At 45.1% G+C, this 26,532-nt stretch overlaps 1 protein-coding gene across 1 annotated transcript in view; it reads left to right on the top strand.

The window, feature by feature from the left end:
* Nucleotides 1–26,532, top strand: part of ZFYVE26 (zinc finger FYVE-type containing 26) — a 499,004-nt gene that overhangs the window by 455,945 nt on the left and 16,527 nt on the right. Inside the window, exon 37 of the mRNA XM_040332529.1 lies at nucleotides 12,102–12,284. Within this exon, the coding sequence (XP_040188463.1) occupies nucleotides 12,102–12,284 (183 nt within the window). The remainder of the gene's footprint in view (nucleotides 1–12,101; nucleotides 12,285–26,532) is intronic.

The raw sequence follows: 26,532 nt of genomic DNA, 5'->3' as shown, positions 1-26,532 counted from the left end.
TTTTTTGCTATACGGCAATTTAATTGAGCTTTCTTTTGGTGGTATTTGATCACCTCTGCGATTTTTAATTTTTTGCGCTATAAACAAAGACCAACAATTTTGAAAAAAAAAAAAACGTTGTTTGCTATAATACATACCCCCAAAAAATATTTAAAAAACGCATGTATTCATCAGATTAGGCTGATATATATTTTATTTTTTATTGTTTTTACTAGTATTGGCGGCGATCTGTGCTTTTTAGCGGGACTGCGACATTGCAGCAGACAAATCTGACCTCAAATGGCACTTTTTGGGGACCAGCGACATTATTACATTGATCAGTGCTAGAAAAATGCACTGATCAATGTAAAAATTACACTGGCAGGGAAGGGCTTACACTAGGGGCGATCAAGGGGTTAAGTGTGTTCCCTCAGCGTGTTCTAACTGTAGGGGGAGTGGACGACCAGGGACATGACAGAGATCACAGTTCCCGATCACTGGGAACAGTAGATCTCTGTCATGTCTCCAGTCAAAATGGGGATCCGCTTGTTTACATTGGCAGATCCCCATTCTGCCTCTGTACTAAGTGATCGCGAGTCTGCCCGACCCGTGGACATGCTCCCGCAGAGTGCAGCGAAAGCGCGCCAGTGGCGCGCCTGCACGGGCCGCTGTACAGCTACAGCGATTCGTTCAGGTGTGACGACCTGCCGCCATGTAACGATTGCGCCTGTGTCTTGTAACCTGGCTGAATTCCCCAACATTGCAATATCTACTATCTATCTATCTATATATATATGTATAAAAACTCTATTTATATAGGTATAGAAAATAATCCAGCTGTATTTACTCAGTGCAACTTATAAAATCCAAGTGAAAGATATAACATCAACATGTCAGAAAAAGAAAAAACAGAATCACTGAGTTGGAAAAAGGATCACATCCCTTCTTTAAATGACTTGTCAACTCAAATCAGCTTTAGCTACTTCACATTCTCAATGGCACACAACACCATTTGACTTTCAACTGTGATCAGCTATGGTCTTTTTGATTAGCTCAGGATGAAGAGCGCTTTTCTGGAGCATTTCAGTCCCTGGTAGTGCAACTGAAGCAAACGATCAACTATGGGTGGCAAGGCACTGTCAAAAGATCTATGGGATAAAGTTGTGGACAGGCAAAAGTCAGGAGATGGATACAAAACATTATAAATGCCTAGAAGCACAGTAAAGTCTATTATTAACAACTTAACCAAAAAACCTGTAAATAACCAAAAAACCTGTAAATATACGTCTGGCAGAATGGCACGGCTGGGCAGATGGACGTACCGGCACGTCATGTACATCTACCCAGCCGTGGGTCGCGGGCGCGCGCCTGCGACTCGGTCCGAAGGACCGGGACCCGCGGACCCGATCGCCGCTGGCGCGATCGGTCCCCAGAACTGAAGATAGGGGAGAGCCGCGTGTAAACACGGCTTCGATCGTGTCATCCCCTTTATAGGGAGACAAAATCAATGATGTCACTCCTACAGCCACACCCACCTACAGTTGTAAACACACACTAGGTGAAACATAACCCCTTCAGCGCCCCCTGTGGTTAACTCCCAAACTGCAACTGTCATTTCCACAATAAACAATGCATTTTAAATGCATTTTTTGCTGTGAAAATGACAATGGTCCCAAAAATGTGTCAGAAGTGTCCACCATAATGTCGCAGTCACGAAAAAAATCGCTGATCGCCGCCATTAGTAGTAAAAAAAAAATTATAAAAATGCAATAAAACTATCCCCTATTTTGTAAACGCTATAAATTTTGCGCAACCAACCGATAAACACTTATTGCGATTTTTTTTTTTACCAAAAATATGTAGAAGAATACGTATCGGCCTAAACTGAGGAAAACATTTTTTTTATATATTTTTGGGGGATATTTATTATAGCAAAAAGTAAAAAATATTGAATTTGTCGCTCTATTTTTGTTTATAGCACAAAAAATTAAGACCGCAGAGGTGATCAAATACCACCAAAATAAAGGGCTCTATTTGTGGGGGAAAAAGGACGCTAATTTTGTTTGGGAGCCACGTCCCACGACCGCGCAATTGTCAGTTAAATCGACGCAGTGGCGAATCGCAAAAAGGGGCCTGGTCCTTTTAGCTGCATTTTGGTCCGGGGCTTAAGTGGTTAAGAAGTGGAAGGTATTTGGTACAACACAGGCCGTCCCTGGATCAGGACATAGTTCCAAACTGGATAAAAAAAGAGCCAGGAGGAAACTGGTCAGAGAGGCTACCAAGAGGCCTACAGCAACTCTAAGGCAATTTATTACAAAGAGTTCTCATTGTGTGCATGTGACAATAGAAAGCATGTGACAATAATATGACAAATTCTCCACAAATGTGGCTTGTATGGGAGGGTTGCAATAAAAAAGTCACTCCTTAAGAAAAGCCACATGCAGTCACGACTGAGGTTTGCCAAAATGCAACTTGAAGATTCTGAGTCACAAGTTGTTATGGTCAGGTGAGATTAAAAATGAACTATTTGGCCTCAACACTAAATGATATGTCCCACGGAAATCCAATACAGCTCACCATCCAAAGGACACCATTCCCACAGTATAACATGGAGGTGGTTGCTCTAGAAGTAGAAATTAATGGAGCAAAATATTGTCAAATTCTTGAGGTTAATCTGCTGCCAGAAAGTTTTCAATGGGGGAGAAGGTTTACCTTCCAACATGACATTGACCCAAAGCACACAGCAAAAATTACCACACAGTGCTTGAAAAAGAAAAAGGTGAATGTCATTGCATGGCCTAGTCAGAGCCCAGACTTAAATCCCACTGAAAATCTGTGGAATGACTTGAAGACTGCAGTCTACAAATAGTCACCATCAAATTTATCTGAACTTGAGCAGTTCTGAAAATAAGAGTGGGCAAATATTGCAAAGTTAATAGAGAGATATCCCAACAGAATAAAGGCTGTAATTGAAGCAAAAGGTGGTTCAACAAAATACTGACACAAGGGACACATCATTTTTCCAACTCTGTGTTTCTGTTTTGATCTTTTTCTAAAAAGAATTCTGACATGTTGGTGTTCTATCTTTCACTTGAATATTACAAGGTTGCACTGAGTAAATACAGTGAGTAAACACAGCTGGATTTAACCAAAAAACTGTGGGCCAGATCCACATACATGTAGAACGGCGCAGCGTATCAGAGATCCACTACGCCGCCGTACCTTACCTGGCGGCGTTTCGAATCCTCAGCGAGTTTGCGCCGTAAGTTGCGGCGTAGTGTATTTCTGGCGGCGGATTTCAAATTGGGCGGGTTGGGGGCGGGTTTAATTTAAATGAAGCGCATCCCCGCGCCGAATGAAATGCGCATGCGTCGTCGCGAAATTTCCCGCTGTGCATTGCGCTAAATGATGTCGCTAGGACGTCATTTTTTTAACTTAGACGTGAGTTACGTCAATCCCTATTCACGGACGACTTACGCAAAAAAAAAAAATTCAAATTTCGACGCGGGAACGACGGCCATACTTAACATGGCAAGTCTACCTATACGCCGCAAAATACCAGCTTTAACTATACGCCGGAAAAAGCCGACTACAGACGACGATAGAAAATGCGACGGCCGCGCGTGCGTTCGTGGATCGTCGTAAACCGCTAATTTGCATACCCGACACGGAAAACACCACCCAGCGGACGCCGAAGTATTGCATCTTAGATCCGAAGGAGTACGAAGACGTACACCTGTCGGATCTAACCCAGAAGCCGTTGTATCTTGTTTTGAGGATTCAAAACAACGATACGACGCGGGAAATTTGAAAGTACACCGGCATATCAGTAAATACGCCGGCGTACTTCGTCTGTGAATCTAGCCCTGTGTCTGTCCTAATGCCAGGCTGCAAAGCAACATAATGTGATTATTTTAAGGCGGGGTGATTCTTTTCTATACCCACTTTATCTGGACCAATAACATAGAGCATACAGGAGAATAGGCTGGCACTCCTGCTCCAGTAGGTCTCTCACTTAAAGCAAGGGGAGGCCTCAGCTTTTCTGTGGGCTGCGTAATCTGATTTCCTGTGGTGTATTTAACCACTTCCCTACCGGCCCATAGTAAAATAACGTCCACAAAGAACCTCTGCCGTTCAGAGTGGACGTCATATGACGTCCTGGGCTTTGCGGGGGGGATATCTGAATGATGCCTGCAGCTAGAGGCATCATTCAGATGCCGCTAGAACGTTCTTACAGGCGGCGGGAGGCGACATCCCCCCCTCCCGGTGCTTCTCCGGGCTCTCCCGTGCCATCGGGGGCCCGGAGAACGAATCGTCCGGCGCTCGCAGGAAGCATAGAGATGACTGGTGACCAGATGGTCACCAATCATCTCTATGACCGTTGGAGGACCCGGGCGCGATGTGATGACGTCACGCCCGGGTCCCCGTAAGTAAACAAAGCCGCGATTGCGGCTGCTAAGCAACGGTAAACATGAGATCTGTGAATTTTTTTCACGATCTCATGCTTTCAGGCCTGGAGGAGAGATGTGGGGTCTTATTGACCCCGCATCTCTCCATAAAGAGTACCTGTCACACACATTCCTATTACAAGGGATGTTTACATTCCTTGTAATAGGAATAAAAGTGATAATAAAAAAAAAAAAAAGTGTAAAAAAAGAAATAAATATGTAAAAAAAAAAAGAAATAATTTTTTTTTTTTTTAACGCCCCTGTCCCCAGTAGCTTGCGCGCAGAAGCGAACGCACACGCAAGTCCCGCCGACATATGTAAACGCTGTTTAAACCACATATGTGAGGTATCGCCACGTGCGCTAGAGTGCTAGCAATAATTCTAGCACTAGATCTCCTCTGTAAATCTAAACTGGTAACCTGTAAAAAATTTCAAAGCGTTGCCTATGGAGATTTTTAAGTACCGAAGTTTGGCGCCATTCCATGAGTGTGCGCAATTTTAAAGCGTGACATGTTAGGTATCTATTTACTCAGTGTAACATAATCTTTCATATTTTACAAAAAAATTGGGCTAACTTTACTGTTTTGTTATTTTTTTAATTCATGAAACAATTTTTTTCCAAAAAAAAGGCGTTTGAAAAATTATTGCGCAAATACCGTGCAGAATAAAAGGTTTCAATGACCGTCGTTTTATTCCCTAGGGTGTCTGCTAAAAAAACATATATAATGTTTGGGGGTTCTGCGTAATTTTCTAGCAAAAAAATGATGATTTGTACATGTAGGAGAGAAGTGCCAGAATTGTCCCGGTATGGAGGTGGTATAAAAGCCCGGTATGGAAGAGGTTAAGGTATGACACATGCCCTGGGTGCCACTTGAAGGGGAGCACTGTGTCACTCAGCTGTAGGGACATTGCAGTATATACATAGGAAGGTGCGGTCTGCATCAGGTGCCCACATACTGGGGGGTTTGTGGCCACCACTGATATTTTTTTGTGTGTGGTGCTTGGTGCTACAGTGCCTATTGCATTTGCACTCCAGTGCCGCTTTACAGTGGCAGTCCTGAGCCAAGGGAGTCCAGCTTGGCTTCTGTCACATGACACAGCCAAGGTGGGTATGTCCCCTCACTCCGGACTGCTACTGCTTCTAAGGTCTAGGATCTGCATCTAGTGAGTAAGGGGGATCTGTACTGAAGGGGAGGGGGGTCTGTGCTAGAGGAAGGGGGGGAGGGGATATGTACTGAGAGAATATCTGTGATGGGAAGAGTAGAAAGCAAAAATGTCTCGAACAATCTGTTATAGGAGATTAAAACATTGGAACCATCCGTTGGCATATACAGTATGTTCCAACGAGGTGGGGCCACACTCACACAAGATCACAGAATCTTTCAGAATTTTGTGCCAAGGGAAAGCCAAAAGCCACCTTAACAAGATGCTGCCAAACTCATGTTCTCATCAGAGTCCCCGTTTACATCAGGTGTCCCCATCAGAGTCCACCTTTACATCAGGTGTTCCCATCAGAGTCCACCTTTACATCAGGTGTTCCCATCAGAGTCCTCCTTTACATTAGGTGTTCCCATCAGAGTCCTCCTTTACATCAGGTGTTCCCATCAGAGTCCTCCTTTACATCAGGTGTTCCCATCAGAGTCCTCCTTTACATCAGATGTCCTCATCTACATCAGGTGTCCCCATCAGAGTCCCCCTATACAGTAGATGTCCCCATCAGAGTCCCCCTATACAGTAGATGTCCCCATCAGAGTCCCCCTATACAGTAGATGTCCCCATCAGAGTCCCCCTATACAGTAGATGTCCCCATCAGAGTCCCCCTATACAGTAGATGTCCCCATCAGAGTCCCCCTATACAGTAGATGTCCCCATCAGAGTCCCCCTATACAGTAGATGTCCCCATCAGAGTCCCCCTATACAGTAGATGTCCCCATCAGAGTCCCCCTATACAGTAGTAGATGTCCCCATCAGAGTCCCCCTATACAGTAGTAGATGTCCCCATCAGAGTCCCCCTATACAGTAGTAGATGTCCCCATCAGAGTCCCCCTATACATTAGATGTCCCCATCAGAGTCCCCCAATACATTTAATGTCCCCATCAGAGCCCCCCTTTACATGAGATTTCCCCATCAGAGTTCTCCTTTACACCAGATATCCCCCTATACATTAAATGTCCCCATCAGCGTCCCCCTTTTAATTAGATGTCACTATCGGAGCCCCCCTTTATAATAGATGTCACCATCAGAGTGCCCCTTTATATTAGATGTCACTATCAGATCAGAGCCCCCCTTTACATTAGATGTCCCCCATCATGCTCACCGCCTCTCACACAAGTCGCCTGTCTTCCACCTTTGTAGCTGCGTAGGATGAGTCAGAGAAACTGGAAGTGAAAGCACAGGATCCGCCAATCACACACCACAGCAGGAAACAATGATAGAGGGAGTGTTCAGGGGGCAGAGCTCAGCGCCCCGAGGACTTTCTAAAGGAAGTCAATAGAGCTTCTTGCTTGAAATCATGTGATTGCAAACACATCATGCTTCCCTTAGCAGCTGTGTGTCAGTGTCCTGCACACACTTAAAGGGCCATTATTATTATTATTATTTAAATAAAAAAAAAATTGATGATTGCAGCAGGTCATGCTTCCCATACACTAGAGCACCTAGAGCATCTGCCCTTTAAAGGAGAACACCTATTTGGTCCCTTCATCAAAGGGGACAGTAGTACTGTCCTCCTCCATATAAAAAAGCCTCACACTTCCGCAGGTTTACTTACCACTCTCAAGGTTAGTGAAATTTCCTTTTGTCCCTCTCAAGCCTCTACCTCCAAACCAAAGTCTGGAACAAAACAACCTTCTGGCAGTTTGAGACAAACAGACCCTGTTCTTGAACCACCCAATGCACCTGACCTGCAAAAGCTAGACTCCCTGGGAGATGGATTTTCCAACCCGGAGATGGACTCATGAAACCCTTTCTTTTAGGGTTGTGGAATGTTCTCATGATGGATGCCAGCCTGTCAGGTTGTGAAGGAGTCCTCAGTGCAGGTTACTTGGTCATTAGAAGAAGCCCAGCTTCCCTTCAACATCCTTGAATTTAGGACACTTTGGTTGTCGCTTCACTACTGGACACCTCAGTTATGGGATCATCAAACAAGAATCCAGTTGGCTAATACCACGGATGTTGCTTACATCCACTATCAAGGAGATGCCATAAGTCACGTTGTTGAAAAGAGGACGTGATGCTCTCTTGGGCAGAACATCACATTTTGGCACTGTTTGCATTCTATATTCCAGGCGTGTAAAATTGCCAATAAAGTCCAGAAACTGCTTCTCCTTGCTTCAGGGCTTATTTAACTATTATTCCACACTTAATAAAATAGACTTGAATCAAGTGCCAATTTGCTACTGCTTCAACTTTGGCAGTTTTGGGTCTGTTTCCCACAGGTACTGAACTTCAGACATACCAATGTGGCATTTATCTGGTGTAACAGTCAGCCCTGCTCCCCTTATCTGATCCATTACCATCCCTATGTAGTGGAGGTGTTCTTCCCAGGTGTTACTGTGGACGGCAATATCATCTAGATAGGCGCAGGTAAAATCTTGCAACCCATCCGGTAACCTATCCACCACTGGCTGGAAAGTGTCAGGCACGTTTTTCATTCCGAATGGCATGACCCTAAACTGGAACAGGCCAAAGGGAGTGGTAAAAGCAGACTTAGTGATGGCGTCTGGGTCGAGTGGGGATTTGCCAATAGCCATTGCAAAGATCGATAGTAGTGAGGAAGCATCCCTGGGCAATTCTGTTCAAGAGTTTGTTCACACGGGGCATGGGATAGGTGTCGGTCACAGTCCGGTTGTTCAGTCGCCTATAGTCCACACAGAATCTGGTAGTGCCATCTTTCTTGGGGAATAAAACAACTGGAGAGGCCCAAGGGCTTTCCGAAGGCTCTATGACCTCAAGAGCCAACATATCCTGGATTTCTTTCTGCATCCCCTCTCGTACAGCATCCGGTGTGTCGACCCGATGTATGGCTATTGAAGTATAGCCTGGATGGCACAAGAATATATGCTGGCACTCATGGAGCAGCTGCTGGGCCTGTTCTCAGGGTTGCGGACCCAACCGTTCTAACCGCACCTCGGCTATCCCTGGTTCAGACTTCACCTCCCCGGGCAGTCCTGGAAATGGAAGATTCTCTCCCTCCTCCCTCCTTCATCACCAGGGCCCATATGGTTGCAACTGCTTCCTCTCTTTCCTGATATGGTTTCTTTTGATTCTTTCATCTGAACTTTGGGCGACTACATAGGTGGTATCGCATTGCTGTTCTACAATCTAATAAGGTCCCTGCCAACAGGCCTGGAGCTTGTTCTGCTTAACCGGTTTCAGTGCCCTAGGCAGTCAATCTCTGAAGGCGGTCCTGTAATTCCAGGACGCAAGCCGCTATAGAGGTTCCTTCCTCAACTAAGGTACCCTCCTAGAAGAAAGAAAGTCACCGCTCCAGGTGGGTCTACTATACGGTCACACACTGTTACAGGATTCCAAGGGTGCTGGCGGTGCACTAGGCAAGCATAAAAGATAGATGAAGGATGGATGGCCGCACTCCAAAAACCGTACAGGTTGTCTTTTATGAAATGAACAGCAAATACATCACCAGATCAAAACAACAGGAACAGGGGAACAGCCGACGTTTCGCACAAAATCAGTGCTTATTCATGGCTAAAGCTGGAGCTTGTTCTGCTTAACCGGTTTCAGTGCCCTAGGCTAAAATTGTAATCTCTAGCTGACCAGTCCCACATTGGTGGCAGTCAATCTCTGAAGGCGGTCCTGTAATTCCAGGACGCAAGCCGCTATAGAGGTTCCTTCCTCAACTAAGGTACCCTCCTAGTGCTCCCGAAACAAGTCTAGGGGTCTCCGTATCATACTACTATAAAGCAACTGGGAGGGAGAAAAATCTGTAGCCTCCTAGGGTACCCGGTATGCAAAAAGTTGATGGGGGGAAGAGGACATTCCCAGTCCTTAGATGTCAAGGCAAACATTTGAAGCATCTGCTTCAGGTTGCTATTGAACCTTTCGCAAAGGCCCATTGGTCTGTGGATGATATGGAGAGCTGTGAAGAGGTTCAATACCGCACACCTCCCACAACTGCTGGGTAAGATTGTCCGTGAACTGCGTCCCTCTATTGGACAGAATTTTCTGTGGGAAACCCACTCTGGTGAATTTCTGAAGTAGGGCACCAACCACGGTCTCGGTGTGAATGTTTCCCAGAGCAACAGCCTCTGGATATCAGGTGGCGTAGTCTACTACAGTCAGAATATACTTCTTACCCGTCGGACTAGGCATAGTTAGGGGCCCTAATATATCCACCACTATCCAACTGAAAAGCCCCCCGACCATGGGTTGGGGTCTAGTGGTAGCCCAAGCAACGTTCCCATTCTTCTCTTCTCTCTTACACAACTCACAGGTCCTGCAATATAGTCCCTAACCTCTCTGGAAAGTCCTGGCCAGAAGAAGTTCTGAGTCAGGCAGTTTAGTGTCCACCTGTGCCCCAGATGACCAGCAGGAGGGATATCATGCTCAATCTGTAACAGATTATGTCACAGATCAGCTGTGGAGCTGATCTGTGTCTTACCTTTACTTACCTGTGTCTTACCTTTACTGCTGTAGGTCGGCTGGCACCTGTTGTTCCACAAGCTTGTGTTCAGCTCTCCAGCTCTCCGGCTCTCCCTTTGCTTCATCCATCCATCCGTGTCTGACTGTGTCTTCTAGTACTCTCCTTGCGAGCAGGGTGAACCTGTTGGTCGTGACCTGGGGTCAGCACGCAGCTAAGCCCAAACCCTTGTGAGGGGGATCCCTGGCAGAATACCGGCTGGCCCTTAGATTCCCTGCGGTGGGGGATCTTGTGTCATTTGCTCGCCTGTGAGCTCACATCAGTACCTTTGTGATAGATTACACCGGTATTTTCAAGGCACTACCAGCTGTCATCGAGGAATCTGGGCCACTCCCCTCCAGGCTCCCCCGGTGATCCTATAGAGCGTCCCTCGGTCCCATTCAAACCGATCATCCCCCACTCCTCCCAGAACCATTCCAGCTTTCTGTTATGGGGCAAGGGTAGGGTCCTCCAAGGTCTCCAGTTCAAAGTCTTTCAGCAAGTCCCAAGTCGGGATGGATAGGGCATTTAGGCACCCTTTGCTGGGATTCTGCTGCTGGCATGGGATGAATGGCTCCCCCTGGTTGTCCCGTAGGTGGTGACAGAGCCACAACCAGTTGGTGTGGCGGCCTGGCTGCTGCCAGGCTAGGTGCCTCTGGGCATCCTGGAATTCATCTGTCAGGGCAGTTGCCTTCTGCAGAGTTAGCAGCTGTCAGTCTCTCACCCTGTCACCAACCTCGAGGGGAACGCTATTAAAGAATTCTTCCTAAAGAATAAGCTGGAGCACCTCCTCCACCTCACTTCTCAGGGCATGCTGTAGATGATGACCCCACTCGAAGTAGGAGTCCTTATCCCCTTTTTTTTTCTGAGTTCGGAACTTGATTTGATGGTTAAAGACTAGTGGGCCAGTATCTGTTCTTTGACTCGATCGTAGATCATACAGTCCCCTCTACAATACGGGCTGCAGAGTTCCCCTTTACATCAGAGTTGACAGTGTACAGGCAGGGCAAGGGTGAACTCAGCAGACTCTATTTTAAAGGGGGACGCTGTGGACTGTGGTGTAAAGGGAAACTCTGATGCCGGTCACCAGAGCCCCCTTCCTTACATTAGCATATGCAGAGTGAATACAAGTAAGTGGGGGCACTGATGTAAGAGGGGAGTGAGGACATTGATATAAGGGGGGATGTTTATATCCGTGTTCCCTTTTTATCTCAGGTTCCCTACTCCCCTCTTACATCAGTGACCCCCTACAGATTATTTTCAGCAGATGGCAACGCAGGGCAGTCTGTCTGTGGCATGGAGTATGCACTGACCTAAAGTTCCTGGTACAGTCCAGGGCTGATCAGGAATGCATTCTGTTCTTCTCCCGCTCCCCCTTCTTGCAGTGTGTTTGACATTTTTGGAAAAGGCGCCTTTATGTCAGTGTGCACCAGGTCAGTGGCCCTCCTGAGCCGTCAATGGACCTCCCCTCCCAAGCCGTCTGGAGCTGTCCTGGGCCATTAAAGGACCTCCCCGCTCCGCCCTAGCCGAGTTGTCCCAAGCCATCAACGGACCTCCCCACCCGAGCCAAGATGTAGACAAATTAAGTAGCCTGGAGAGAGGAGGGGGGAGCGGGAAATCAGCAGGAGTATGAAAGCGGCTGGTTTGAAAAAGAAGCTTGCCTTGTTCCCGTCCATTGAAAATTATGGATCGGAAGAAGGCAAGAGCAAAGCTCCCTGTTTTTTTCCACAAACGTAACTTTGCTCTGGGTGGGGGTTCAGACACCCAACCCCCCTCCCACTTATCTACATCCCTGAGTATTGTCCATGATGTATTGAGTTGTGTTTTTCTCTCATTAAAATCGTATATTTAAAAAAAGCACAGATGTGGGCAATCATAAATATGCAGAGTTGTGCAATTGCCTAAAAAGATATACATTATAAAATGTTATATTGTTTTGTAAACATAATGTAAAGGTTTTCAAAAGCAGCGTTGATAATGGAGACATTGATTCCACAAGTAATTTTTTTACAACTTTTATTTTTCGACAATCTAGGACTTTCAGCTTGATGCCTCCTTGGTGTACAGCAAAGTGTGTAAGCAGCTTGTATATCGACAGAATTACTCAGAAATATTGCAGCTTGTCAAGTGTGTTAATGAGTCTGGTATTGCGGCAGAAAAGGATTGTGATCAAATATTACTAAGATGTATTGAAGAAATGTCAGAATTGCCTTCAGATGTGAGTATTTTTCACTTTTTTGTGTATACAGTAAAATGAGAATATTGAAGTGTAAGCTTGTTCATTAAAAATCATATAGGATATCCGCGCTAAAACATATAAATTACAAATGAGCAGCCGCTTAAGCAATCTTTGACACTAGATGCAAGAATTGTGATGAATATATGAAGCAGCGCTAAAAAAATGGAACTCAATATTGTGAAAACACAAAAATGAATCGATATAATGACATCAAACTTATTAGGTGAAAATTGTTTATAAAGAAATCGCACCAAATATATAAATAGGGGCTAAAAGGAAAAATATATGTGAAACAAGAAAGACCAAAGGAAACAAATCATCCACGATTTACATGTTCCACCAGTGTCACCAATTACAATTCATAGTTGTTCCACCACCAGCTCACACCAAGTATTAAGGCCTCTTGAAAAAGGAAAAAAAGAGAAAAAAAATTAAGGCCTCTTACAGGATCCTGTGGACCATCATATAGTATAGTCAAATGCACATGTTACATCTCCTTGTGAAGGTAAACTCCAAAGTGCCAAACGTAATCAAGTCAGGGTTGGTTTCTCAGCAGGATGAAAAATATAAAAAGCATTTACGCCCATAGTGTAACCCATAAAAAACATTTGTTCAAAAAAATAACAAGTGAAACTTGCAAAGGGAATTGCCACTAATCAAATCCTTGGGCAATAGGGTTAAACAAACCTGCATATAGCAACAAAAACAGATGATTGCTCTCCCAAAAAGCAGCAGGCTGTGTGGCTACACTGGACTCTCCCGCCGGTCAGCAAGCATGCATGATGGGCGAAGCCTCAAAGCCACGCCCAGCTAGTTTCATCAAAAAGATGACATCGTTGGGGGGGCTGGCTTACACATCGTACACCACGCTACACGTTTTTAGACTGTGAAGTGCTCATTGTTGTAATGCAGCACATCTGAGAGAAGGGAAACAAAAGGGAGTTAGTCTCAGTTTCCACTAGTGCGACTTGGGATTGCAAAGTCGCATGACAAGTCGTACTCCATGATTTCCAATGAGTACTGTTCATATATGTGCAACTTCAAGTCGCAGTGACTTCAAAGTAGTCCCTGCACTACTTTGGTCCCACTTTGATGCGACTTGAGGTCCATAGACCTCAATAATATACAGACATTGCTTCAAGTCGCATCAAAATCGCGGCAAAAATCGTTAATTTTTGGCCAAAATGTATACTGATACATATCCTTGGTAAAAAAAATAACCCAAATTGGTGTATATTATTTGGTCTTTGTGAAAGTTATAGAGTCCACAAGCTATGGTGCCAATATCTGAAAATTGATCACACCTGATGTAATGATGGCCTATCTAATTTTTTGAGACCCTAACAAGCCTGAAAAGTACAAATACCCCCCAAATGACCCCTTTTTGGAAAGTAGACATTTCAGGGTATTTCGAAACAGGCATGGTGAGTTTTTTTAAAGTTGTAATTTTTTCCCACAATTCTTTGCAAAATCAAGATATTTTTTTTTTTTTCACAAAATTTTCATATCAGGTTATTTCTCATACACAGCATATGCATACCACAAATTACACCCCAAAACACATTCTGCTATTACTCCCAAGTATGGCGATACCACATTTGTGAGACTTTTACACAGCGTGGCCACATACAAAGACCCAACATGCAGGGAGCACCTTCAGGCGTTCTAGGAGCATGAATTACACATCTAATTTGCTGACTACCTCTTACACTTTTGAAGGCCCTGGAGCACCAGGACAATAGAAACGCCCCAAAAATTACACCATTTTGGAAAGAAAACAACCCAGCGTATAATCTATGAGGCATAACGAGACTTTTGAACATGTAATTTTTTTTTCTACGAGTTTTTGGAAAATGTGGAAAGAAAATGAAAACACATTTTTTTATTTTACACAGTTATCCATTCATACAATATTTCTAACACCTAGCATGTACATACCAAAAATTACACCCCAAAATAGATTCTTCTACTCCTCCTGAGTACGGTGATACCACATGTGTGAGACTTTTCCCACAGCCTGGCCACATACAGAGACTGAATATGGCTGGGTATTGCCGACTATGGCTGGGTATTGCCCACTATGGCTGGGTATTGCCCACTATGGCTGGGTATTGCCCACTATGGCCGGGTACGACTGGGTATGGTTGAGTATGGCTGGGTACAGCTGAGTATTGCTGGGGGTGGATGGGATGGCTGAGCATGGATGGGTGAGTATGGATGGCTGAGCATGGATGGATGGATAAGTATGATAGAGGAATGGATGAGTATGGATTAAGGGATGGATGAGAATGGATGGATGAATGTGGCTGCAATTGTCACAGAGCAGCACTGTGGGCACTACAGATCCAGCCCACAGCGCTGCTGTAACCTATCTCTCCCCTCTCCGCTCACACTGTACAGATCGGTACAGAGAGGAACCGGACATGGCGCCGGTTTGTTTAAAAGGGAGCGATCACATGGTAAACCGTGAGCCGTGATGTGCTGGGTCCTCTGTGTGCCCAGGGACGGGAGCGCAATTCTGGGAGGACGTCAATGTACACCCTCCCAGAGTTATCGAGTCGCGCTGTAGCCATCCTTGGGTTATGGCGCGGTCGTTAAGTGGTTAATAGAGATTCTATCAGCTAAACAGCCTACTGCTATTTTTTTAACAAAACTACATATGAACAGGAGTTTTTGGTAGCCCGGACTTCAGTAGATTATGGTGGGCTTAACAGTTTTACTGGCCTAATAAGACCTCATGTACACGGGGCAGTTAAATACCTCTTCTGAATTCTGATAACCAACAGTGAAAAACGTCCATTTTACAGCTTTTACACACTGAGTTTATGCGAGTTTAGCAGCAGTTATGAGCATTTGAGGTTAGAAGCGTTTTTAAAGATAACCTCAGGAGACCCTCCGAAATGCCCACAATGCATGAAAAACAAGTATTATTATTAAATATTTCAGCCATTCTGTAAGAGAAGAGAGAGCAGTGTGCTTTAACTATGGATTCTCTCTCTCACTCGTTGTCTCTTGCTCTCTCTCTGGCTGTCCCTCTATCTCTTTTTCTCTCTATCTCTGTATGTCCCGCTTTGTCTGTCTCTCTCTCTCTGTCTCTCTCTCTCTCTCTCTGTGTCTGCCTGTCTCTTTGTCTCTCTGTGTCTCTTTATCTTACATGTTTCTCTTTAAAAGCGCTTATAAACGAAAACGTGCATAAACTCGGGTTACAGCTTTTACATGAGTTTACAAGCATTTGGCGTTTGAAATGCCAGTAAACTACCATCCTGAACGCGATTTATCTGCTTTCAAAAACATGCTGGTAAACTCAACTGCCTCTAAACCAGTGTTTTTCAACTCCAGTCCTCAAAGTGCCCCAACAGGTCATGTTTTAAGGATTTTTCTCAGACGAAACAACTGTGGTAATTACTAAGGCAGTGAAACTTATCAAATCACCTGTGCAAAATAATGGAAAGCCTGAAAACATAACCTGTTGGGGCGCCTTGAGGACTGGAGTTGAGAAACACTGCTCTAAACTCCTATAAACAATTGAGTGTACATCTACAGATAAGATAACATAGAGGAAAGTTCAGGGGCTGCTTAAAAAACACCCAACTGCTCCAAAATGTCCGTTTATCAGCTGGAGTGTACATGAGGCCTAACCTTGTAGTGGCACAGTTTAGAAAAATGATGTTCTCTCACTCGCTCTGGCATAGCTGTGGTCATGCTTATGGAGAATTCAGCAGAAACATATGACCCTATAACGATATTCAGATAATCGAAAAGTTCTGGTGCACAGAGGGTGTATGCTCAACTGATAAAAGTCTCTGAACAGATACTGAAAAAGGTGTACCGAGCAAACAAGCTCAGTCCCTGAATGAAAGATAGTTCATAAATCATTAAGCAATAATGGTGGCTGCCATCCTAAGAGTGTCCAGTTCTGTGAAAATATAAGTAAGGCTCCCATGTCCACTTGACGTATTCGAAAATAGACCATGTCTTCACACCTGCCATTTCATTACCTCTCTGCATGTCTTCTAAGACCTTAGAGACCCCCTTGGTCTGACCATTCCCTGGTAATGGCCCTCCTCTCTTTTGCGAAGCTCTATGACCTTCTGTGCCTAATGCCTGAATGAATCACACCTTCGCAATCCAGCTACTTTCCTTGATATTGAAATTGCTCAGGAGTACTTCTCCCCGAATGACCCAGTACATACCTCCCCCCATTGTGCACGTGGGCCGCTCATGTGCACAGGCCGATCAGGTGTAGGGATTGGGGTTGATTCAGACGGCCGCTAGGTATAAGAGACATTATAATGCTTATAAAATAGTTGCAGGTCCTATTTAGACACCCCACAGCTGCAGTCAAAATGGGTGAAGGTTGTAAACTTTTTTCTCATTATTTAAAGGAACTCCGCAGAGTTTCCCTCTGTCTCCGACCCTCTTCGCTATTACACTGGAGCCTGTGGCAGGGGCCCTCCGTACTTCCCCATATATTAAGGGGCTGTGGATTGGTTGGTTGGAGAGGGTAGCCTTGTATTCAGATGAACTTTATTATTTCTAAATAACGCTGGACCCTCTCTCCAAAGGGCCTTACAGATATTGGACTCTTTTTCAATGGTTATTGGGCTGGAGGTAAATTGGACTAAGTCCTTTTTGTTCCCAATAGATACAAAGGCTCGTAGTACGGCTGTGAGTGATACTCCATTGAAGTGGGTAAAGATTTTCAAGTATTTAAGAGTTGTAATCACTCGCCAAGCTTCTGAATTTATCTCTTTGAATTTGACCCCGATCCTAGGAGATATTGGGTTAAAGTTGAAAATGTTGAAGTCTCTACCATTATCCTTACTGGGACCTATTAACCTCCTAGAACTGAAAATTATACAAAAATTGATGTACCATTTTAGACATTCTCCTCAGTGGCTCCCTTCTCCTATTTTACAAAACTAAATCAACTTTTCTCATCAATTCCTTGGGGATCAAAGAACCCCAGGTGTAAATTGACCACCCTGATGCGCCCCTGTGACCAAGGTGGTTTAGCTTTTCCGGATTTATATAAATATTTTTTAGTCACTCAGTTGGTCACAGTCGCATGGTGGCCAAGTCTAGATTTATCTAACTCCTCTACTTGGCTGGAAGCAAGAGAGGTAGGTTCTATAGAAGCTCTTAAAGGGGTGGTAAAGGTAAAAAAAAAAACCTAAATAGCTTCTTTACCTTAGTGCAGTCCTCCTTCACTTACCTTATCCTTCGATTTTGCTTTTAAATGTCCTTATTTCTTCTGAGAAATCCTCACGTCCTGTTCTTCTGTCTGTAACTCCACACAGTAATGCAAGGCTTTCTCCCTGGTGTGGAGTGTCGTGCTCGCCCCCTCCCTTGGACTACAGGAGAGTCAGGATGCTCTCTACGTTGTAGATAGAGAAAGGAGCTGTGTGTTACTGGGCGTCCTGACTCTCCTGTAGTCCAAAGGAGGGGGCGAGCACGACACTCCACAGAAGAACAGGAAGTGAGGATTTCTCCGAAGAAATAAGGACATTTAAAAGCAAAATCGAAGGATGAGGCAAGTGAAGGAGGACTGCACTACGGTAAAGGAATCTATTTAGGAAAATAAATTGCACCTTTACGAACCCTTTAAGGTACTTGTATTCAGGGGCCGCAGGGTTTCCTACAAGTTGACTGCTTCTATTATCAACACTGTTCAAGCTTGGGAGGCTGGCCTTAGATGTGAGCATAATGTTAAGGATGCAATCTCACCATGGCTTAATCCTACCCTTTCTCGATTTTATAAATTACCTGAACCTATTGCATGGACTAAGTATAATATCAAATTACTCTCTCAGATGGTGACTGATCAGAAACTGTCTACTTTTTCTACACTTACTTAAACTTTTAGTTGAACTGCCTAGTTCTCATTTATTTAGATATTTTCAGCTTTCTCTTACCTTTCATGCCCAGTTTTCACAAGATAGTTTAATAATTATACAATCCACCCTGAAATCAGTACTTCGGTCTGAATGTTTGGAGGTCCACCTCTAGATTATATTCTCATTTTACCTGAATTTCCCTCCTGCCATTGGAGGGTCCTAGAGCTAGGTGGATGCGAGACATACCGGATTTGGACAGAGTCAAGACTGGAAGAGTGTGTGGGATTTTCCTTTGCGATCTTTGGTTTTCTTGAGAATACGCATGATTCAATTTAAATTGGTACATGGAGCATATATCACGCCACACAGACTTAAAAGATAAATCCTGTGTGCTCATCTGAGATTTGGCGGTGTAGTGCAGTTTAGGGGGATTTCACACATATCTTCTGGACCTGCCTATATATATATATGTAGCTCTAGCCCCATAGGAGCCGCTTAATATTTGTTTGGTTCTGCACTCTGCTGCTCAACCCCAAGAACTGGCACACCTGCTTAAGAATGTTAGTGTAGAACCCAGCAACAGAAAGTGACACAATACTAAAAGAGCATATAGTATATTTACCAAGACCCTGGGTTCCGCCACTTCATCAGTTGTGGCAGTAAATAGAGACTTGCACAAGATATCAATGAACAACTTGTAAAAGTTTACTATGATGAAAAATAGTGAAGAATAACACAAAGAAATGGTATGAATAACAGGTGAATAACACAAGTATTGATTAGCAGAGATATTTCTTCAAAGCAATAAAGTCACACCGCTGTATCCAATAGCAACCTGATAAGGGTATATGTGAACAGGTGCACAGTGGAATAGATACTCAACACTTTAATACCTGTATTGAAGCACCTCCCCACTGAGGCCTCAGCACACAGACCACTGTACGCAGAATACACAACAGTGAACACAGTAATAAAAGTACAAGTTCCAACTGTATGCTGCTAAATGGCTCCCCCTAGGGTGCAGTTCAGTGTGATACACAATTGTATAGCAGTAAAGCCTTGTGAAAGAATACGTTATTGAAAGTTCCCTCAGTTTCAGTTTTCTTGTCTACAGCTAGCTTAATTATACTGCAGTGTGAGGTGGTGCAAAATAGCAAAGGAAACAGTAACTGTAGAATATGGTGAGATTGATTGCTTAGCCGCAAACTATCCCCACTTGTAATTCCTTCTGTGAGTGAACAGTACAGTACTGAGCTTGCAGCATGGGGGAAAAGGAAACAGAAAACCCCAGGATCTAGCTATAGAATACTCAGGTGCAATAGATTCACAACCGTGGAACTACAGGTTTCAGCGGCAGTCTGTATAGCAGGCAATCACTTAGCAATAGTACAGTCACTACAATGATAGGAAAATGCCTTCTCACCACTCTGGATCCCAACTGGCTGTGAACTCCGTCTGTGTAGATGGCCGTGCTGCTCCTCCCGGTATGCTGGAGGACAGGTGACTTCAAAAACTCTGAAGCGCTGGCTGGTTCTCCTGCTCGATCAGCAGGGCTGCTCACAAAGATCCATCTGGGGCAGGTGATCTGCTCTCTGCTATAGGCCGCAGGCTCTCCCAGCCCTGGGCACACACACAGGCCTCTTGCTGGTTGTTGAATGGCATCCAGAGAGACAGAAAGCAGGCCATGCCTGTTCTTTTATCTGCTTACCCAGCAGGCTGTTCTCTGAGCTTGGCATTGTGGGTTTGTAGATTGGCATTGTGGATTTGTAGTTCCCAGCCTAATTTAACAACAAGGCGCTTTATCGGCCTGAGGCCTGGGTGGACGAAAAACCGCTTGTGCGCGCGGAAGAAGGGCCCTTGCCTATGGCGTGACTCCTTCCCCTTTTTGGATTGTGGGAGCAGCGTGCTCTTACCTCCTGTGGCATCTTTAATTATGTCATCCAGGAAAGCTCCAAAAAGTCTGTCGCCCTTAAAGGACAAGTCCATCAAGGCCTTCTTCGAAGATTGGTTCGCAGACCAATTCTTTAACCAAAGTAGACGGCGTAACACCACTGCATGGCTTGAAGCCCTGGCCAGCAAAGGAATCGTGTCTAAGGCTGATTCGCAAACGAATTTTAGGCCCTGTACCAGTTGGTACCAGTGGACTACCTGAGTCGCCAGATGCTGGACCAAGGAAAATGGTCTCTGCATCCGGATGTGTTTTAGCTCCTTTGCCCATGATGGGGCACGCCAGGCGTAGATCGCCTGGTGTATCGACTCAATTGGAAGGTATTGAGGTTTGTGGCCAGGTCAAGACCCATGGGCAAATGCGTTAGTGACCAGCTTTAAGTACAATTAAGGGGCAGATATCTGCCCTGGCTGTCTTTTTTTCAACGACCCCTGGCGGCATACTCTCTAGTGAAAACGTTTTACAGGGGGTTCGGAATGCGGCCCCTCCGGTCCGTCCACCACTAACTCCGTTGGGATTTGAATAGCAAACGTCCCTTGGCATCTACCGCTACGAGAGTACCTGCTGTCGCAAGTTCCCATACATCATCCTGCTTTACAGTCAATGGCCTTAACGGCATGGCCTCTAGGTGCCTCAGAAACCACCGTTTGAGAACTTTAGGGAAGTTCCCTTGTTGACACTTTCTCAGAAAGTGGTCCTTTTGGTGTCTGTTATGTTAGTTAAGACAGGTTCTGAGCTGGCAGCCTTGTCATGAAAGGCTCCCTATCTGATTTTCCACAAGGATAAGGTGGTGCTGCGTCCGCAGCTTTCTTTCTAAGGTCATTTCGACCTTCCATCTCAAGGAAGACATTGTACTGCCATCCTTCTGTCCTCATCTGTCGAATCTTAAGGAGACGACGTGGCATTCCTTGGACAATGTCCAAGCTCCGAGAGTATACTTGTCTGTTACTGCTCCGTTCCGGAGTTCTGACTCACTGTTTGTTTGGTGGCTGGTCCCAAGAAGAGCACAGCGGTCTCATCGGCCACCATTTCAAGGTGGATCCGACAGATCATGATCAGGCTTACGCCATAAAGGGTTGGGCACCTCAGTGTCATGATGCATTCGACCAGGGCAATAGGTGCCTCTTGAGATTTCTGACATCAAGTGTCTGTTTCCCAGGTGTGTAAAGTTGCGACCTGGTTGCCCGGTCACACTTTCACTAAACTTTACAAGTTGATGTGAGTGCATCTTCGGATGCTTCTTCGGCCGCAAAGTTTTGCAGGCTGCTGTTTAGAGTTACAACTCCTCAGTTGAGGAGCTCTGTTTTGTTTTGGGGTGAAGTTTAATTTTATGCTGTTCCCACCCCTCGTTTTGACACTGCTTTGGGACATCCCACTTTGTCAAGATTAAGGCTGTGTCCGTCCATGAGCGAAAGAGAAAATAGAATTGTATACTCACCGTAAAATCTTTTTCTCTGAGTTCATGGACGGACACAGCACTCACCCCTCTTTTTTTAAGTTTGTACTGCTTTTGACTAACTGAGCTGCTTAGTGCAGACTGAGGGAATATAGCCAGTAGGACCACACCCTGGGCGGGGCTGTTCAGCTTTGAAATTGACACTTTCTGCCTAGTCACTTCTAAAGGTAGGCTAATACCCACTTTGTCAAGATTAAGGCTGTGTCCATCCATGAACTCAGAGTAAAAGATTTTACGGTGAGTATAAAATCCTGTTATTCCTATCAAAAGAGTCAGATAAGGAGTGAAATTGTATAAGCTTTGCGATGAGTCACGGGATATCTGTATGTGTTCCGCATATACGAAGGAAGAGATTCCCAGCTCTACCCCGAGAGCCTGACCTACATTGGCACAACTGGAAAAATTGTATGGGACCTGGCATACCCACTGCTGAACAAAAGATATCATATATACCTTAATAACTTTTACACTAGCCTGCCCCTTTTCAGACACTTGTACATCATCACAAACACTGGCCTGCGGAACCCCCAGGAAGAACAGGAAGGGCTTCCCAAAATCTCTAGTGAACAAAAAGCTGCGAAGGGGGGAAAGAGCAACTTTGAGAAGCAACGCTGGCCTTGAGCTGGAATGATGTCCAATATCCATTATTACACTACAATTGAGGTTCAAAGATGACGAGGTCCCATTGAAAAACCAGCGTGTCCAAGATTACAATCTCTACATGGCAGGGGCGGTGGATTTCAGTGACCAAATGATTTAGCCCTATTTGTCAATAAGGAGGTCACATTTCTGGTACAAGAAGGTAGCAGTTTATCTCATCCATTTGGCCATTTATAATGCATACATAGTCTACACCAAATCCACGGAAAGCCCTGCCCTCCTTCCTAAAATTAATCAAAGAAGTTGCTATGTCCCTCATCTATCAACAAACCCCCCCCCCCCCAGAAAACCTTCGCTCTGATGCTGTTAGCATGTGCAGCAAAAGAGGATTTCGAAGAGATACTAGCTACCATTGTCCCCAGTGTCCCTCCAAACCCGGCCTTTGCATTGGTGAATGCTTCCAACTTTATCACACATCCCTAAAATATTAGCCCATATTTTTAACCATTTTTCCCTATTTTCATCATCTGTGCTAACCATTTTCCATTCTTTTGCAAATAACCATGCCACTGACTTACCGTTTAGACTGCTTCCACGTGAACTGACACTGGCCTGTTTTATCAACTACACTTATGCCCACTGCTTGGACTGCTTCCACGTGAACTGACCCTGGCCTGTTTTTTCAATTACGCTTCTGTTTACTGTTTGCACGTGAACTGACCCTGGCCTGTTTTATGGACTATGCTTTTGCCTACCGCTTGGACTGATCTGTTGCCCTACTACTGTAGTACATAGGGGTCTCACATGTGAGGGGCTTCAGAAGTGATTTTCCGGATTGACAAAACACATTTTTTTGCCTGCTGCCTGGACCAGTACTTTCCTGTGGACACTACTAAAAGCACAGGTAATACTTTTTTTTTTTACCCTTTCCACAATAGAATTTTTTTTGGATTGTAACTCTTGGTATGTACAGGCTATGTGTTGGAACTATGGAGATCCTTCAAAAAAGATAGGTTGCCAAGAAATTATATATGTAATTTATGCTCCTAGAACGCCTGACGATGCTACTTGGATGTTGGGCCTCTGTATGTGTCCAAGCTGTGTAAAAGTCTCACACGTGTGGTATTGCCATACTCAGGAGGAGTAGCAGAATGTATTTTGGTGTGTAATTTATTCTATGTACATGCTATGCGTTGGAACTATCTTATAAATGGACAACTTTGTCCACATTTTCCAAACATTTCTGGGAAAAAATGTAACCTTTCAAAAGACTCATTATGCCTCATAGATTATACATTGGGGTGTTTACAATGGGGTCATTTTGTGGTCAATTTCATTGCTCCAGGGCCCTCAAAAGTATAATAGGTGGTTGAGAAATTAGATGTGTAATTTATGCTCATAGAACGCCTGAAGGTCCTTCCATTTCAACGTTGGGCCTTTGTATGTGGCCAGGCTGTGTAAAAGTCTCACACATATAGTATTTCCATACTCAGGAGGAGTAGCAGAATGTATTGTGGGGTGTAATTTTTACTATGTTTTTGCTTTGTGTTTGAAATATCTTATAATGGACAACTTTGTGTAAAAAAAAAACGTTTTTTTTTCCACATTTTCCGAAAATGTATGGAAGAAAATTAACCGTTCAAAATATTCATTTTGCCTCATAGATTATACGTTGGGGTGTTTGCTTTCCAAATTGGTTTCATGTTGTGGGCAATTGCATTGCCCTGGTGCTCCAGGGCCTTCAAATATATAATAGGTGGTTGAGAAATGAGTTGTGTAATTTATGTGCGTTGAACGCCTGAAGGTGCCATTTCAATGTCGGGCCTCTGTATGTGGCGAGACTGTGTAAAAATCTCACACATGTGGTATTCGCCATACTCAGGAGGAGCAGCAGAATGTATTTGGGGGTGTCATTTGTTGTATTAAAATGCTCTGTGAGAGAAATAACCTGTTAACCAGTTCCCGACCCCCGCATGTAAATGTACGTCCACAATATGGCACGTACAGGCACATGGGCGTACATGTACGTCCCCGCCTTTCCCGGGTTCGGGGGTCCGATCGGGACCCCCTCCGGTACATGCGACGGCCGGGAACGGTGTACGGGAGGTCCGGGAGGAGGGGGCGGCTATTGATTTCCAGCCGTCCCCTCTCGATCTCCCTCGGCGAATCGGCTTCCACCTGAGCCCGCCCTGCCTGTGTAACTGTAAACACAGGCAGGGAGGAAGTGACGTTTTCTCCCCTCTGGCGGTCTTTTCGTCCGGTTCCAGAGGAGAGAAGACGTCTGTACTGTGAGTTGCACCAACAGCACACTGACACAGCACACATAGGCACATAACCCCCCCCCGATCACCCCCCCAGCACCCCCAGATCACCCCCTGTCACAGTGTCACTGATTGCAGTGATCATTTATTTTCTGATCACTGCTTTTAGTGTCAGTGTGACAGAAAAAAGTGTCAGGGCAGTTAGGTTTAGGCCCCTTTAGGTCCAGGGTAGCTCCCTACCCCCCCCCCAATAAAGGTTTAACCCCTGATTGCCCCTAGAGTTAACCCTTTCACCCCTATTGCCAGTGTCACTAAGCGATCGGTTTCTGATCGCTGTATTAGTGTCACTGTTGCCGCTAGGCAGTTAGTTTTTTTTGAGGTTCGCCGCCAGGTTTATATAGCGTTAGGTACCCCCATAAATAAAGGTTTTAACCCTTGATTGCCCCTAGAGTTAACCCTTTCACCCCTATTGCCAGTGTCACTAAGCGATCGGTTTCTGATCGCTGTATTAGCGTCACTGTTGCCGCTAGGCAGTTCGTTTTTTTTGAGGTTCGCCGCCAGGTTTATATAGCGTTAGGTACCCCCATAAATAAAGGTTTTAACCCCTGATTGCCCCTAGAGTTAACCCTTTCACCACTGATCACTGTAAAAGTGTCACTGGTGACCTGGTTAGCCAGTTAGTTATTTAGTTATTTTAGGTTCGCCACCAGGTTTTTAGAAAGCGTCAGGTACCCCCATATATTACCGAATAAAGGTTTTAACCCCCTGATTGCCCCCTAGTTAACCCTTTCACCAGTGATCACCGTATAAGTGTTACGGTTGACGCTGGTTGGTTAGTTTGCTGTTTATAGCATCAGGGCACCCGCCGTATATAACCCAATAGGTTTAACCCCCTGATCACCCGGCGGGTGATATAAATTTAATTTTAGCGCCAGTCAGGGTCTGCGTCGCCCCAGGCAGCGTTAGGTTAGAGCCAGTACCGCTTACACCCACTCGGTAAGCATACACCCCCCTTAGTGGTATAGGATCTGAACGGATCGATACCTGATCTGATCAGATCTATACTAGCATACCCAGCAGTTTAGGGTACCCAAAAACGCATTGTTAGCGGAATCAGCCCAGATACCCGATAGCACCTGCGTTTTCCCCCTCTGCCCAGCCCAACCCACCCAAGTGCAGTATCGATCGATCACTGTCACTTACAAAACACAAGACACATAACTGCAGCGTTCGCAGAGACAGGCCTGATCCCTGCGATCGCTTACAGTTTTTTTTTAAGCGTTTTCTATCCTACAGATCAGGTGCTTTTTTTACCTGTGAATCCTTACCATTGTACCACTAAATTTAGAGCCCAAAATGGCAAAGCGGATGTACAATGATAAGCAGGCCTTGGAGTTCATGTGCATGTCAGATAGTGAAGAGGAGGAGGTCACGCATCTGACAGATTCTGGCTCAGAATATGAACCCGTTTACGACAGCGGCTCCATGTCAGATAGCTCGCACGACGAAGTTGAGGTCCCTGCTAAGGCCAGGCGTACCCGATCCCGTTCTGATGTTGTTGAGCAGCAAGAACCGCAGGACCCTCGTATGGAGCAGAGATCCAGTACTAGCGCCGCTATTCCTTCTGGTGGATTGGCAAGCACCAACGGCCTAGTACACCCTGGTCGTTTATCCAGCACTGCAGTAACACTTGGTGACGTGGCGAGTCCCATAAGTGCAGTTCAAGCTGGCGATGTGGCAAGCACAAGTAGTGTCCCGCTGCCCCAAGAAGAAGACAGAGACAGGCCCGTCGTGCCCATAGTGCCCTTCCTGTAGAATTTGCCTATTCTGATTGGGTCCCCACCACTTCTACAGCACCTGTACTTCCCCCATTCACTGGCCAACCCGGTATTCAGGTGGATACAGCGAATTTTATGGCACTTGATTTTTATCCGCTGTATTTCACGGAAGATCTCTATAGATCTATTGTGGACCAGACTAATTTATATGCTGGTACCTACATCGCCGCTAACCCCCAGTCTCGCCTTGCCAAACAATGGAAACCTCTCGAGGTTTCCGAATTTAAGACCTTTCTGGGCCTTACCCTCAACATGGGCATACACAAATTTCCGTCATTGCGGATGTA

Source organism: Rana temporaria, chromosome 13 (assembly GCF_905171775.1).
Source record: "Rana temporaria chromosome 13, aRanTem1.1, whole genome shotgun sequence".
In the NCBI taxonomy this organism is placed as follows: domain Eukaryota; kingdom Metazoa; phylum Chordata; class Amphibia; order Anura; family Ranidae; genus Rana; species Rana temporaria.
The sequence above is the reverse complement of the archived record's forward strand: the minus strand, read 5'-3'. Positions and strand labels throughout refer to the sequence as shown.